The following is a 14,805-nucleotide window of genomic DNA, read 5'->3' as shown; positions in this document are numbered from 1 at the left end:
ACATAGATTTTCATTTTTTTTATTAGTTTTCTTTGTGTTTATTAATATTTTATGGGTTATTTCAATTTTTTGGGATGTTTTAATATTTTATGTTTCAAGATTTTATTTATTTTTTCCTTTCATGGTTTTTCAAATTTTGCTAATTTTAATTCCATCCCAAAGGTCCAACACCCAGCTGTGCTCGAGCGTTGTTGTGAGCATTGAGGAAGTCTTGTTTAGAGTAGTTTTGAGCTTGAGCTAGCTAAAGGGATTATTACAGCCAAGACAACGACAGACAAGCAATCGCTAATGAATTATTTTCGATTTCCCAACACATGAATTGGAGTTGTAATTATACTCTGGCCCAATCGATCTTTGTGATAAGCTCTAGGAATATTCTTTCATAATAAAAATATATCCAATTAATAAAATCAGGTTTTAATATATCAATATTTGAATATCTTCGTGGACAAAGCTTTTAACCTCAATCGAATTCTATTATAGCACAAATTTATCACTATAGAATATATCAAATTAGCAAAATCAGGTGCTCAATTCTAGCTAGTATTTCATTATCTTATTCTTTGATATAAGTTAAGTATGATTAATTGTGTATGTATTATTTTAAAATAAAAACTGTTATCATATAAGTAGATTAGAATATATATATATATAAGCAACAAAACGGATTTCTCCTTCTGTCTTGTGTTCTTCTTTCATCGCGTCTGTCTCTCCGTCCGGCCTCTCTTTCTTCTTTCTTTTTCCTTTCTTCCTCCTCCTCTGTTCTCCCCTTTTTTTTTCGTTTCTCTCTCTCTCTCTCTCTCTCTCTCTCTCTCTCTCTCTCTCTCTCTCTCTCTCTCTCTCTCTCTCTCGGTCGCCCTCCCCTTTTTCTGCCATTTTCTCCTCCTTTTCCCCCTTCGGGTGGTATTTATAGGGGCACGGAGAGAGGGGTCGACCCTGCCCCGTCCCATTACCGCGTGCAGGTGGCGCACGTTGCCACCTCTGCCACGACGCCGGCCGTGGTGGCCAATGGAGGCGTTGCTTGCGGAGCACGGCTGCTCGGGCATCTCATCATGAGGTGGGTGGCAGAGCACGTGGGAAGGAAAGGAAGAGAGAGAGAAGAAAACAAAAAACATCTCTTCCCCTGCTGCATGTCCGGGGGAAGAAGAAGAAGAAACAGTGCCGCCTCAAAATGGCACCGTTTTGTCTCTTTCTTTTTCTTTTTTTTTAAAAAAAACCGCATGAAATGGCGTCGTTTTGCTTAAAACGCGTCGTTTCATTTGAATGAAAACTGGCACCAAAGCGCCAAACTACAAGTCAATCCTTCAATTTGTGCGCGTTTTTCATTTTGGTTCTTGGTCTCGGATTTCTTCAATTGAGTCACTAATTGACCATCAAACTTCAATATTTATGCAATTAAGTTCCTGATTTGACCAAATTAACTCTCAAAAATTATAATTTGACCCCGGAACTTTAATTTCTTCCAATTAAAGCCCAAATTAACTCCAAAAATCAATTTTTCTTACAATCAAACCCTCCATAAATTCAATTAAACCTTCAATATAATTTAATTGAGTCCACCAACATCTAATTTTGGACTTTTCTTCCTCAAATTGAATTTTTTTTGTCAACAGAGCTATCATCAGTCAATAAAATACTGTCAAATTTTAATTTTTTTATTTTTAAACCTCCTCAACCAAATTTTAACTATTTTCTGAGCGTTCTGGCATCCTCTCTTTCGCTGTTATGTTTTTTGATAATATTTTTGATTTTTTTTAAAAGAGAAAAAATATAAATTGGGAATAATCCAAAAATAGATTATGAAAACCTACACGAGGACTGAGTGGATGGGTCATGGACGGTGGATTATGTGTGTGATGTAAACTTTGATGATGGAGAAGAAATGTTGAATTGTGATGATTGCATGTGGCGTGTGGGCGCACACTCGTTTTTTCAAAGTATGTGAAGATGAAGAATTGTTTACCTGTAAATATCATAGGAGGAAGAATAGGGCTAATTATAATGATGATGATGATGATGACAGTGAGGAGACTTTTGGATAGATATTAGTGGAATTGCGAGAATAGTTGGGGGCGCGCTAGTCCGTAGAGGAAAGGTTTGAGATTGTGGACGGAGATACCAATGGAGGAAAAAATTCAAGTGCACGGTTCTAGGTAGGGATCGGAGGTTGTTAATGGGTTCTCAAAGTTTTTTTACGACGGAGGTATCGAAGTGTATCAGGCATGTGCTGATAGCATAACACCATGCAGGTCGTCAGTACTTGTGATGCTATTTTTTTATATATATATAAAAAAAATACTTATAGGATTTTTGTTTGAATATGTACAGATCATATATATTTTGTATAAGTATATCTCCACAATATACCAGAATTAGTGTAGAAAAAAATTATTTTTAAATTGATTCTATATCCAGATAACTTCAAAAAGATCGTTTAGTACTGGATTATTTTTTTGAAATGGACGACTTAGACTCTTGACTATTCTGTTTCTTTTTCATGTAAAGTGATGCATGCACCCGGATAGTCTGTGAAAAAACACACTATACCTCCCTGGCTAATCGTCAATTGCGGAACATGCTAGAATCGAGCAAAAACTCATCAAATAATCTTTCTAAAATCCTTGAAAAAAACTTTACATATAGTTTGAAAGATATTTTAGTGCTAAAGATGAAATATATATACACACACGCGAGAAAAAAAATTATTTATATGCAAGAACACATATAAGAATGAAAAATTCTTAAAAAGCATATAAAAGATTACGTCTCACTAATAAATATTAGTTATAAGAGTATAAAGATACAAAATTCAGATGCTTGGATATTCTAGAAATTAATTGCATAAGAGTAAACCGGAATACATGTCATCACTTTTTATGGTTTTTAATTCAAATTCAAATATGTTTTTTAAAAAACTTTTAAGGTATAAAAATACTTAACATAAACTCTTCGTATTAAATGAAACAATTTAAACATTTTCTATTATAATTGTAAACTCAAAGAAAACAGTAAAGTAGAAAACATATTTTTCTCACTTGAATGTTACGAATACAAGATTATTCTTTATAGAGTTTGGATACAACATAATAATTTTAACAAAAAATCTTATCAACATTTGAAATTTAGCAGAAAATATGGGGTAGATCAGATCAGTTGGTCTTCCTAATCTTCCTCCAGATTTGTCTCTTATTGATAGCTACAGTTGCTTGGTAGCTATAGTTGCTTGATTTGCTTTCTAATCTTCCTCCAGGTTTTTCTCTTATTGATAACTACAATCGCTTGATTTGCTGAGCAGTTCCACGTTTTTCTCTACAGTAATTGAGCTACCTTGTAGTATTGAGCTACCTTGTAGTGATGTTCTAATACAAACTTCCACTGTATCATAATATTTTTTTAATTATTAATTTCAATTTTTCTTCAAATTGCTAATAGTTGTTGACCATCCGGAATTTCTCTACACTTGATTCACAACTCAGCAATATTGTTGACGTTGTAAAGCCCAATCAATTAAAAAGCTTATATGTAAGGTGAAAATAATTATAACAGCAAGTTGGTTATTAATTAAAAAAAAGAAGAAATTAAAATGCCTTTTTTTTAATGATAACAAGCCCATGCTTTCTATAAACATTTTGTTTTTTTCAAATTGTTGGGTGATTGATAGAATTTACAACTTAATAATGCCGAGTTGCAAAACCAGAATTAGTATAGAAAAAAATTATTTTTAAATTGATTCTATATCTAGATAACTTCAAAAAGATGAGCAGACACTGGATAAGTTTTTTTAATCCACGACTTAGACTCTTGATTATTCTCTTTTTAATTTTTCGTGTAAAGTGATGAACACAGATAGTCTGTAAAAATAAAAACTCTTCTCCCAAGCTAATCGTCAATTGCGGAACATACTAGCTAGAATCGAGCAAAAACTAATCAAATAATCTTTATGAAGTTCCTCGAAAAAAATTTATAGTATTTAGAGAGTAGTTATTTTTAGGTTTCCCTTTAGAAAAAGAAAAATATAAGTGGAGAATGAAATCTTAGATGCATGAAGATGTTTTTATCTTTTCTTTTTTTTTTAGTAACGAATTTTTTTATCCCGGTTTTTTTTTAAAATAAATTAAAAAAAATAACCAATAAGATGCTCTAATTTACTTCTTGCCATAAATATTATTCTTATTGATGGGTTTGTACTTCGTAGTTCAATTGGTACATATTTTTTATTTTTGAATTCTCCAAACAACCACTACTAAAAAATTAATAAATACAAATAAAAAAATCAATAAAATTTTTCTATATAAAGATGTGAAGGTAGATAGTTCTAAAAATTTTCATCTTAAATCTGGTAATGAATCTTATCTTAGTTTGCTATGTTTTTTTTCATATAAATGTTTTTATGATTTATTTAAGTTTTTTGGGATGTTGCAATAGGTTCCCAGTTTTTTTCCCTACTTTATTGATTTTTCAAATTTTGTTAACTTTTTTACCATTAATGTTTTTTAAGTGTTAGGTATGTACCGAAAGCATAACACCGTGACCACCACGTTATTGACCCAAACCTCAACATGACAGGCTACTCTTTTCACCCAAATAAACCGAACCTAAATAAACTTGCTTATATTTTCAAAAAATCTAAAATTGATTCAAAAATAAAAAATCAACTCAAAATACAAATGAAAACATTTGCAAGGCTCGTTTCATATTTGTGTCCTGTTTATGTTGAAGCAGCTTGTAAATACGATGTAGTGTGTGGGTTGCCTCAGCGTTAATAGTGTGAACCATTATCTTGGCGAGGCCTTCAACATCTGTATTGAAGCTGCGAGGACTTGATATTAAAGATCTTACACAAAGATCGTAATAGGGTGTCTGTTTGCAGGTTTTCTCGATCAAATTGTAGCCAAGAATGCTTGGAAGGGAGGCATTAACAGGAAAGATGAAGTAGATGAACACTAAAAATATCACAAGACTCTTCATTTCTTGTAGTAAAATAAAAATGGATATGGATGCTTGTGTGAAGGTGCCACCATCAGCTTTTTATATTGAGAAAAGCTGCCCTCACTCCATAGATATATGATCAGGACCGTTCTCAGATGAATAGCTAACAAAATTGGTGTCAGGTTAGCTAAGACCAATTCATAATGCTTATTCAACACTTGCCAGCAGCTAGCCTAGCCTCCACAAAAGGATCGCGATGCCTTACTTCATACCAAATTTGTATTTGTTCAAATAATATATATAGTAGGAGGTCGTCAGTGCTTGTGATGCTATTTATATATATATATATATATATATATAAAATGCTTATAGGATTTTTGTTTGAATATGTACAGATCATATATATTCTGTATAAGTATATCTCCACAATATATTTACGAGATGACGGAAAACTTCACACTACTTGTTTTTTTAAAAAAAAAAAATTAAAAAAATACGTCCATATACTCTTGTATATTGAGGGTATTATCCCATATGCCATTTTTAGAATTTTTCTCTCTCATCCGCCCATATATAAATTTATATATTTTTTCCCATATGTACTTTTATTATTTTTTGGATGAAAAAACCCACAATTTAATCATAAAAATATAAAAAAACTGAAAAATATATTCAAAAAAATAATAAAATGAAGAAATGTTAAAAAAAAAACTAAAGAAACTTAGAAATAAATGAAACTAACTTGTAAAATCTATATTAAAAAAAAACCTAAATTGTTTATGCTTTCAACAAACCTAAAGTTGGTCCGAAAATAAAAAATTAACTTGAAATACCAAAACTTGTTTATGTTAGATTTATTTTTTTAGGTAATGTTAGGGTAAAATAACACTCAAGCTAAACTTTTCTCATTAAATAAAATCCAAAACTAAGATTGATTATTTTTATGGTTTAAATCGGTATCGATGATAACTTTCTCTCTAACGAGGGACTACAAAATTAGAATAATGAAGTTTTGGACCCCATTGAAAATTTAAAATTTAAAGGGACCAAAATTATATTGTTTGTAAAGTAAGAAGATCAAAGTGGACTTTTCGCACAAACTCTGGACATGTCACTCATCTTGGGTTTTATTTTCACTCCAGTCCTTTACCTTTTAATTTTACCTTTCTCCAAGAAATCAATAGTTATTTACCTTCGATTATGATCAAATCAGTCAAATAAAAGCTTGATGACAGGACAAGAATTCGCCGAAATATGTGAGTTTGTTAACACTGCAGCGCAGGACAATAGCTGCAGGAGATAAATTTCGAATCAGTTAGTGTTTAATTATATATGGGCGTCTTGTTGGGGTATTTCCCTCAGGATAATAGCTGCAGGAGATAAACCAGTGCCCAGTTCTGCACTGAGCCCCTGTACATCCAACAGTCACTGATACGTTCCAAACAATCTGAGTGTAGTGGTCGCAATTTCTATGAACACAGGCATTTGTGTCGTAGTCATATCCGAGATGACCTCGTAAACTTCATTCCTTGGACAGAACAAATTTGGAGAAATTATTGCTGCTGCCGCTGCTGTGTGTACATGGACCAAATTGTTGATTCATTGAATTGTTTGTTTGTTTTAATTTCTCACATTAAATGAATGGTAAAAGGTTAAAATTCATTTGATAAACTTTCCAAATTTACTACCGAACAGTTGATTTATAATTTACCTGCACATGGTAAGTAATTAAATGCCATAATATACAGAGATCTCTATATGCCAGAAATGGAAGGAATTGCGAGGCTTAATATATGGAAGAATTATTACGAGTAGCATATGAAACCAGAGAGCAATATTACATATCTGATGTCTTCCTTATTGGTTAATTAGTTTCCATTAATTCTTCGAATAATATCATAATCAAATCCAAATCATCGTTTTGAATATTTTATGCCATCTCAGTTGCCTACATTAATTTCATTGCCAATTAAGTTTATATATATTTGGTTAAATTTGAGGACATCGTTGACCCTCTTTTTTTTCTCCAATTGAGAGTTGAGACCAGAATGATCACTTTGTTACAACTGATGACAAATTAATAAACAGATCTCACATCATAGTAAGTAAGATTTAGAAGTTGTTTGTTTTTGTGGTTAAAATCATGTTTTAAAAGTGAATTTAGCTTACATTAAATTAATATTTTTGTAATGTTTTTCAATGATTTTAATATATTTATGTTAAAAATATTTTTAAATAAAAATTATTTTTGAAAAACATATTACAATACTACAATATCAAATACACGATTAATACAAATATTTAGTACCCCTAGCATCACCCTTTTCTTTAAACACAAACATACAAGTAGATTTTGGTCCTAAATATTATAATTATGCAAACAAATCCTTCAATAGAAAAGATTTCATTATCTTCTTATATATTTTATTTTTTTGTGGCTGACTATTAGCTAGAACTCCAAGCAACATAATTCAATACGGGCTTTGGCCCTCAATGTTTCCAACAGGATCATAATTGCAAGTGACAAACCACCACCCATTCTTGCACTTAGCTCTGCCACACCCTAAATGAACCGATTTGCGCCACACAACCTGAGTGTAATGCAGGCACTCGTCACCGACACATGAGTTGGTATCATGGCTATAGAAAGGCTTCTCACTTGCCCACATTTTGACTGCATCCACTCCATTCAAGTTACCATAACCTTCAGCAATGTTCTCACCATAGGGTCCTCCTGAATGCTCTAATTCACAGTTTTCAACCCTTGAATTTGCATACTTTTGAGCATAGGCTGCCACGGTGTTGTTCCAAGTAATTGGACCAACTCCCACTTCAGCACGAACGGCATTGTGTGCATCGACATAGTCTTGGGGAGAATTTTGGGCTAAGGTGATGTTAACCGAGACGGATGCCATCAAGTATGCTGCTAATAAGAACTTGCTGAACCACATCTTCTTTCTCTATGCAAGGCAGAACTGAGAAAAAGGCAGACAAGTGATCTTTGAGGTTCTTAATACAATGCAGTATAAGGTGTGTATTTATAGAAGGGGAAAAAAAGGTAGAAAAGTCATCACACGAATGAGATTTTCAAAAGGTAGAGATACTTCTATTTACGAGTAAAATGTCAGATCATCATCATTTTATTAATGTACACGAGAAAATAAGACAATTGATCAATCGCTAATAAGCGGATACAACAAGATATATAGAAAAAGCTAAGCAGGGCTGAGGATAATGATATTTTTGGTGCCTGCCTAAAGACTAATATACCATCACCCCACTTAATTACATGTCTAAAGAGATTTCTAATTATTTCACATATATAAAAATCAAATTGATATTAAGTTTGCGGGAATTGTTCCAATAATCTTCTATATCTAGCAAGATTTCTGTCAATTTAGTTTCGTTTTATCTTATCCCCCGTCAAACAGTATGGTCTCCACATAACTAGGAATATTTCATGAAATTCATTTCCTGGGAAATCCCACTGGGGTTAAGACAATCATTCTTCATTATCAGGGCATCCTGATGCAAAAGGAAAGGAAAAAACACAAAATAGAAGTTTTAAAATCAGCAGTATATACCAGTGATGCATCATTACAAGCTTCTTTGATTTGTCACTGGTTGTAAGGATTGCAGAGTTGTCAAATTACTATGAACAAAAGAACTGTTGTCAAGTTAGCGTTTCGTGTACTAATGTAAAGAATAATTCCGCTTACGTTAGTATTGTTTTTATCATCTATTTATCTTTTGGATTCATGATTTTTTTTTTATAATGTTCATGATATGCTATCAATCATGTTCTACAAGTTACTGAGAACTTTTTGTGGCGGTAATTGAGGAACCTGTAAAAGAGAGAAGAAAAAATCAAGAGAAAAAAAAAAATTTGAAAGAGGGCCAGCATTTCACGGATTGATAAAGTCACTAGCAAACAGTGAGATCATGTGAATAGAAGTCGCTATCCTATCTTCCGTGTCACAAGCGACTGAGCTCACAATTGTTGCACTAAACATTTGAATATGCCCGGGTTAAGTCACTAGCAAACAGCACATGATGAGACCCAGCATTTCACGGATTCATTACAGAAGATTTCTTTAAGCAAATGACCTCAATTCATAGTATTCTTCGCATGTGAACTCAACTGTCGCACGTTTGAAATGAGTGCAGCTAAGAAAAAGTAATGCTTAGAATATCAATTGTCATCTCTGTCTAAGCAAACCATGATATTTTCTACCCATGGGAGATTGATACCTGGGAGGAATTGCGTGCTTCTGAAACCAAATTCACGTTATCAGCGCAGGATTTTCAGCAGTCAAGAATTTATTGTCTTCGAAAAAAAAAAAAGGCCTTCCAAGTCTTGCTAATGATTACCTAATATTGTGCTCGTTTTAATTATGTTTGGAGGAATGGAAATGTATGTTCACGGGAGGACTTTGACAGGAAAGAAACCTTTTCATCTACTCTTCGCCGCAACAAACATAAAACAAGAATATTAGATTGATAAGATGAGGGATTTACTTGGTGACAAGGTTTTTTTTTATGTACTTAAATTTGAATACTTGGTTGAATTTGCTTTCTTCAAGCATTAGGCTAATAAAAATATTGTCTATTTTCTTAGTTTTAATTGCTTAGCTCATTTAAAAATATTCATATTACCTAAACATACTAGAATATCTAGTGTTCCCTTAACTACTAATTTACTGTTTTTATGAACAATAAAGCTGTGCTCTATCTTTTTTTTTTTTCAATTTTTTTTAATTTTAATTATATTTACTTTCAATTTCAATCTTAATTTTTTTAAAACTGTCTAAATTGATCAAATCATATCAAATTAACTCATATATAGTTTAATTTTAAACTCAAACAACACAAGGAGTCAGGTCAAGGAATTTTGTATTCTATCAATTTTGTTCTTAAATTTATTTTATTGATAAGGCAAGTTGTTATTACGCTAATTAACTCGATTAGATCATGTTAAAAAAATATTTACATGATTTAATTTTTAGTTAGAATTGAATAAAAAATCAGGTATAAAGATTTTAATAATAATCTACTTAATAATAATACTAAATAGTTATCCATATTTTATACAATGTTTTATTATGTTTTAGATTTATTTTATCATGCCCCTGTAAACTAGTTATAGTTATAGACTAAAGTAAATAAATAAAATGCGGTTTAGTTTTTCTAAAAAAGAAAAGATGCAGTTCAGTTGTTCGTGCAGACCTTTGGCCCAATTTCGCTGAGTAAACAAGTTTTTCAATTATGGGCCGAGAAATGGAGATTACTCCAACGCTCCTTGCAAACCAAGCGCTTGGCCCACATACATGTCCAAGGCCTCGTGGGCATTAAATAGACCCAGAATAAGCCTTGTGTGTGTCAGAATAACAGTTCAAAATGTCTTCTGAAATACAACAAAGAGAAACATGATCTTAACTTCTTAATTTCCTATACCAAATAGTGAGACAATTTTGGCAATCTCGATGATCAGGTCGAAGAAGGACGTATTCCAGTTGAGGATGTGCTTGCTGCGGATGAGATATTTTGCACAGGAACTGCAGTTGTAGTCACTCCCGTTGCCAGCATAACCTATTAGGAACAAAGGTGAAGAAAACTACATATGGTTTTTCCAAACACTTCTTGGTTTTGGGTGGATCATATATAGCGGAGCTAATGGATTTGTATATAATGCAGGGTGGAATATAAAACAGGAGAGAACACAGTGTGTCACAAACTGCGAACAGCCCTTACAGGAATTCAAACTGGACTTGTTGAGGACAAGAAGGGATGGACTGTCCACCTTAATTGAGCTTCTCAAAACCCCAGAGAATCCTTCTCTGCATCAACTGATGAATGGTTGTAGCAATTAATTGGCCGGACATGCAAATACAAATCTTGAAGGAAGGATTTGTTCATTGCTTATCAGTTAATCTGCTAGTTCACATGAAGACAAGAAAAAAACAAAGAAAAATCTGCCATCTTTACATATGGATGGTGAACACGAGCGTATAAACAAAGCCCGAGTCCAAATGACTGTAGTTTCCTCGGTATGGTTCATCAATTATTAAACTTGAAAGAGCAATAAAGATGGCAAGTTCCTTGATGTTCAATGTGGAGGCCCAGAGCAATAAAGATGGCAAGTTTCTTGATGCTCAATGTGTAGCCCCCCCCCCCCCCCCCCCCCCCAAATCCTCTCTTCTCTTCTCTTCTCACACTCTCTCTTTCATTTTGCTATCTAAATGATGCCTTTATTTATAGGTTTTAATGGCAGCTTCTCTTGTTCATTTGTAAAAAATGGTGGCCACCTAACCTTTGCCTACTTTGTGACTTTCGGTTGCTGCACCAGCAACCCTCTTTTACTCTCAGAAGCTGACTTTCTTTCTTGAACAGTGGTAGCCATCTTCTTCTAGAAGATGGGCTGCAGATGCAGCCTCGTAAGTAGCAATATCCCAACACAATGCTATCATTTAAGTTATGCAAAATTCATATAAACAAGGTCAGCGTAATGATTGGAAATATATAACCAACAGTTTCTTTCAATTTCCCCAGTTATAATAATATTTTGAGGGAGAACTAGCGAAGTAACGGAAATGGGTTTTCGCTGGAATTAAGAAGAGAAATCTTCTTTCTAATCAATATGGGACTCGGACTAATAATCATCTTGTTTTCTTATAGCTTTCTGCATCAAATTAGAACAAGAAGAAGAAGAAGAAGAAAGGGGCACTGCACGTCAGAAAATAAATTAAGATTGCAAAACTATATTTATTTTTCCTCGTTCTGTTTAAAATCTCCCAATAAGCCAGGACGTTGTAAAATTACCACAACCTTTTTTAAGTTTTTAAATCTCACTGGCCCTTATTTTTTTTTAATTTTCAGGATTTGAACACGAGATGTTTTAGGGCTTAAATAATAAATTAGCTTTATTTCGGTTAATTTGAATACGGTATTATGGGAGACCATACTACATTATATTATTACCCATTGCTGGCAAGTAGCATGCCTTTGTTGTCCTTGTAGCTGCGACCTTCTTAATCCACCTACAGCATGGACGAGTGTCATGGGTCAGGTATCAGTGTCTCCTTTCCTATCAAAAGGTCTCGAGTCTACAGCCTTTCCTTTATAACAAAAAAAAAAAAAAAAGGAGTGATATAGTAAATAAATTAATGACTAACCGATAGCTTGTCGTTCATAATGGCAACCAAATAAAGATTAATTGGACTGCCAACTAAAAGATATTTTATGCAGAGTGTCTCAGTGAGGGATTTGCTCTTTCTAGCGGTGAATAAATATGACATAAGCCAAGAGTTTAGCACCAGAAAGAAGAAGAAGAAGAAGAAGAAGAAAAGGATTGATCCTGCCTGGTGGTTGCTTCATCTCATGTGCATGAGCTTTTAGCTAGCCACGTGAAATCCAAATCAGGCAAGTAGGAGCAGCATGTTAGGGCAATGGATGCAGCAATAAGCTTTTGAAAACTGAAGATAATTATTTTTAGTGTATTAACTGTCCATGTTATATTATTTATTAAAACATATAAAACTACCGCAAAGAAAACATATATAAAAACATTGAACATTAAATTTCAATTAAACAAACCTAATATCGGGCTGTCAAATCCAATATATTTGGGTTCGGTTGCGTGTTGACCAAAAATTAACATGAGCCTAGCGAGTTGTCATACCTAATGTACTTGGTCTCTACCACTTGCAAAGCCCAAGTAAGCGTGGGTCTGACAATCTATAAAACCCAATATATTTTGGTTTAGTCACATTCTGAGCTCAAGAGAATATAAATCTGGCAAACAGCAAGACTCAACTCTATTAATTTTAGCCACGTGTTGAATTCAAGTGAATATTGTCCTGACGAGCTATCAGACCCACATTCCCTAGGCGTGGCTACGCGCAAACACTACTAAAGAATGAGCCTATTAACAACTAACTAGTCTGTTGCAGATAATATTAAAATCTGTTACTGATAAAATTCAGCAACGGAATTAGCAGCAGATAATTTCATATGCAAATAATAGATGCTAATTTTTTAGCAACGAATTATCAGTTACTGATTTGTTTAGTAACCAATTATCCATTGCTGAAATTCGGTTGTTGAATGTGTAAATTAGCAATGGATATTCCGTTGCTGATTAAAAAATTTTATTGAGTTCAATTTCAATTTCAAAAATTTGAAATTGATTCCGCCAAAATTAAATCTAATATAAAAAAAAGTTAAAATATTTATATTTTTATTAACCCAAAATCAAACCCACATTCTCACAATCTGTCTTCTTTTGCATTTTCGCTGCTTGCGTTCTTTCTTCGTGTCCGTTCATATCGCAAAGTGGGGCGACACCAGGTTAGTTGAAAAGAGCGAGGCAAACCAAGACCCCCAGAGAAAGCTTTGCTCGATACCCAGGAAAACTGTGTCCTTATTTCTCATTGATTTCTATTACAATCTCAAATCAAAGCCAAAAACATCCCCAAAATCTCTCTCTCTCTCTCTCTCTCGCGTTTATCTCTCAACTACTTGTACAGAAGAAGTTTGGAAGCATAAATTAACTGGAAAAGAAGTTAAGAAAATAACAAATTATGTTTGTGGAAAATGACACATGACAGAGATAGGTAGAATTGAAAGAGACATATGGGTTTGGTTTTTGGAGAAGGAATAGAAAGAGAGATATCCGTTGCTAATTTTTAATATATTAATTTATTTTTAGTATTTGATTTTTTGTTCCTAATCCGTTGCTAATATTAAAAAATTAATATATATATATATATATATATATATATATATATATATAATCTGTTGCTAATCTGTTACTAAAATTGCATCTAAATTATTCTGATACTAACATCTGATACTAACCACCCTTTTTTTTAATAGTGAAAGCCCAATTAGTCTACGAAATGTTATAGACTCATATTAGGGTTATAAAACTTTGTTTATTCAATCTTAAGACTTTTAACATAAACTATTTATTTTAAAAATGATCATATCCTTGTATTTATAGGTGTATAAAAAGTTTTTCCAGTGTTTATTATATTTTCATTTCATTAATGATATGTAAAAAATATTTGTTCTTAATCGATTAAATGTTTTTCCAGTCCTAAAACATCAAGAAAAAGGATTGTTTTCCACGTGTTAAGACTTCAACCACCAACCATGTATTTTCTAATATATATCTGGAAACACCACATATTGAGTATATGTATCAGATTATGTAACATCGTCGATCGCACCATCTTTACATGTCTCCTGCACATGTCTCCTGCGAAGAGTAGGAGTCTTTTGGATCCGAATCCAGCCAAGTTGTTAGTCTGTTGTGCCTTTACTCTTTTTGGTTAAAGTTTGTTGTTCTAGGATGCTAAAAATGATGAGCATTATACCTATCCAGAAAGGATTTTAATTCCTGCATGCGCCAAAAACCGTTTCTCCCTACAAGGCTAAAACACGACGCCATTAATGGCTGCCTCTTCGGAAAAGGAAAGAAACAGTACAGCTCACGTGCATGCCGATAAACAGACACAAAAGAGTTCATTGGAATTGTGAATTGTACGTCAAGGCCGATTCAAGAGGGAAAAGTCAAGACTAAAAAACGAAGGAGCCGGTTCTAATGAAAGTACTTAATTGGCAATGCTGTATTGATCTATATATAGCAATGGAGGTTGAATTCAAAACTGTACGTATAATTAGAAATTTAAATATTCAAATCCGATCTGATTTATTTTCACGATATTCAAGATCGTGGTATATTCTATTATCATCTTTTTTTTATCTTCATGATCTTAATTTGGGATAATTTCGATCTTAGTGAGATATCATACCATGATCTAGATTCAAGATAATCTTTAAGATTCTTTATGATTGACTTGCTTCGTGTGTGTT

At 33.0% G+C, this 14,805-nt stretch overlaps 1 protein-coding gene across 1 annotated transcript; it reads right to left on the bottom strand.

Moving 5' to 3' along the window:
- Positions 1 to 7,187: 7,187 nt before the first annotated feature.
- On the bottom strand, positions 7,188 to 8,100 carry LOC133679937 (basic form of pathogenesis-related protein 1-like). The gene has a single exon (XM_062102678.1). The coding sequence runs from the start codon at positions 7,878 to 7,880 to the stop codon at positions 7,401 to 7,403; it is 480 nt and encodes a 159-aa protein (XP_061958662.1). The 5' UTR covers positions 7,881 to 8,100; the 3' UTR covers positions 7,188 to 7,400.
- Between the last annotated feature and the right edge of the window lie 6,705 nt (positions 8,101 to 14,805).

Source organism: Populus nigra, chromosome 19, assembly GCF_951802175.1.
Source record: "Populus nigra chromosome 19, ddPopNigr1.1, whole genome shotgun sequence".
NCBI lineage: Eukaryota > Viridiplantae > Streptophyta > Magnoliopsida > Malpighiales > Salicaceae > Populus > Populus nigra.
The sequence above is the reverse complement of the archived record's forward strand: the minus strand, read 5'-3'. Positions and strand labels throughout refer to the sequence as shown.

Excerpts from the sequence above, each read along its gene's own strand:
- LOC133679937 (XM_062102678.1), bottom strand. The coding sequence starts at position 7,880 with ATGTGGTTCAGCAAGTTCTTATTAGCAGCATACTTGATGGCATCCGTC.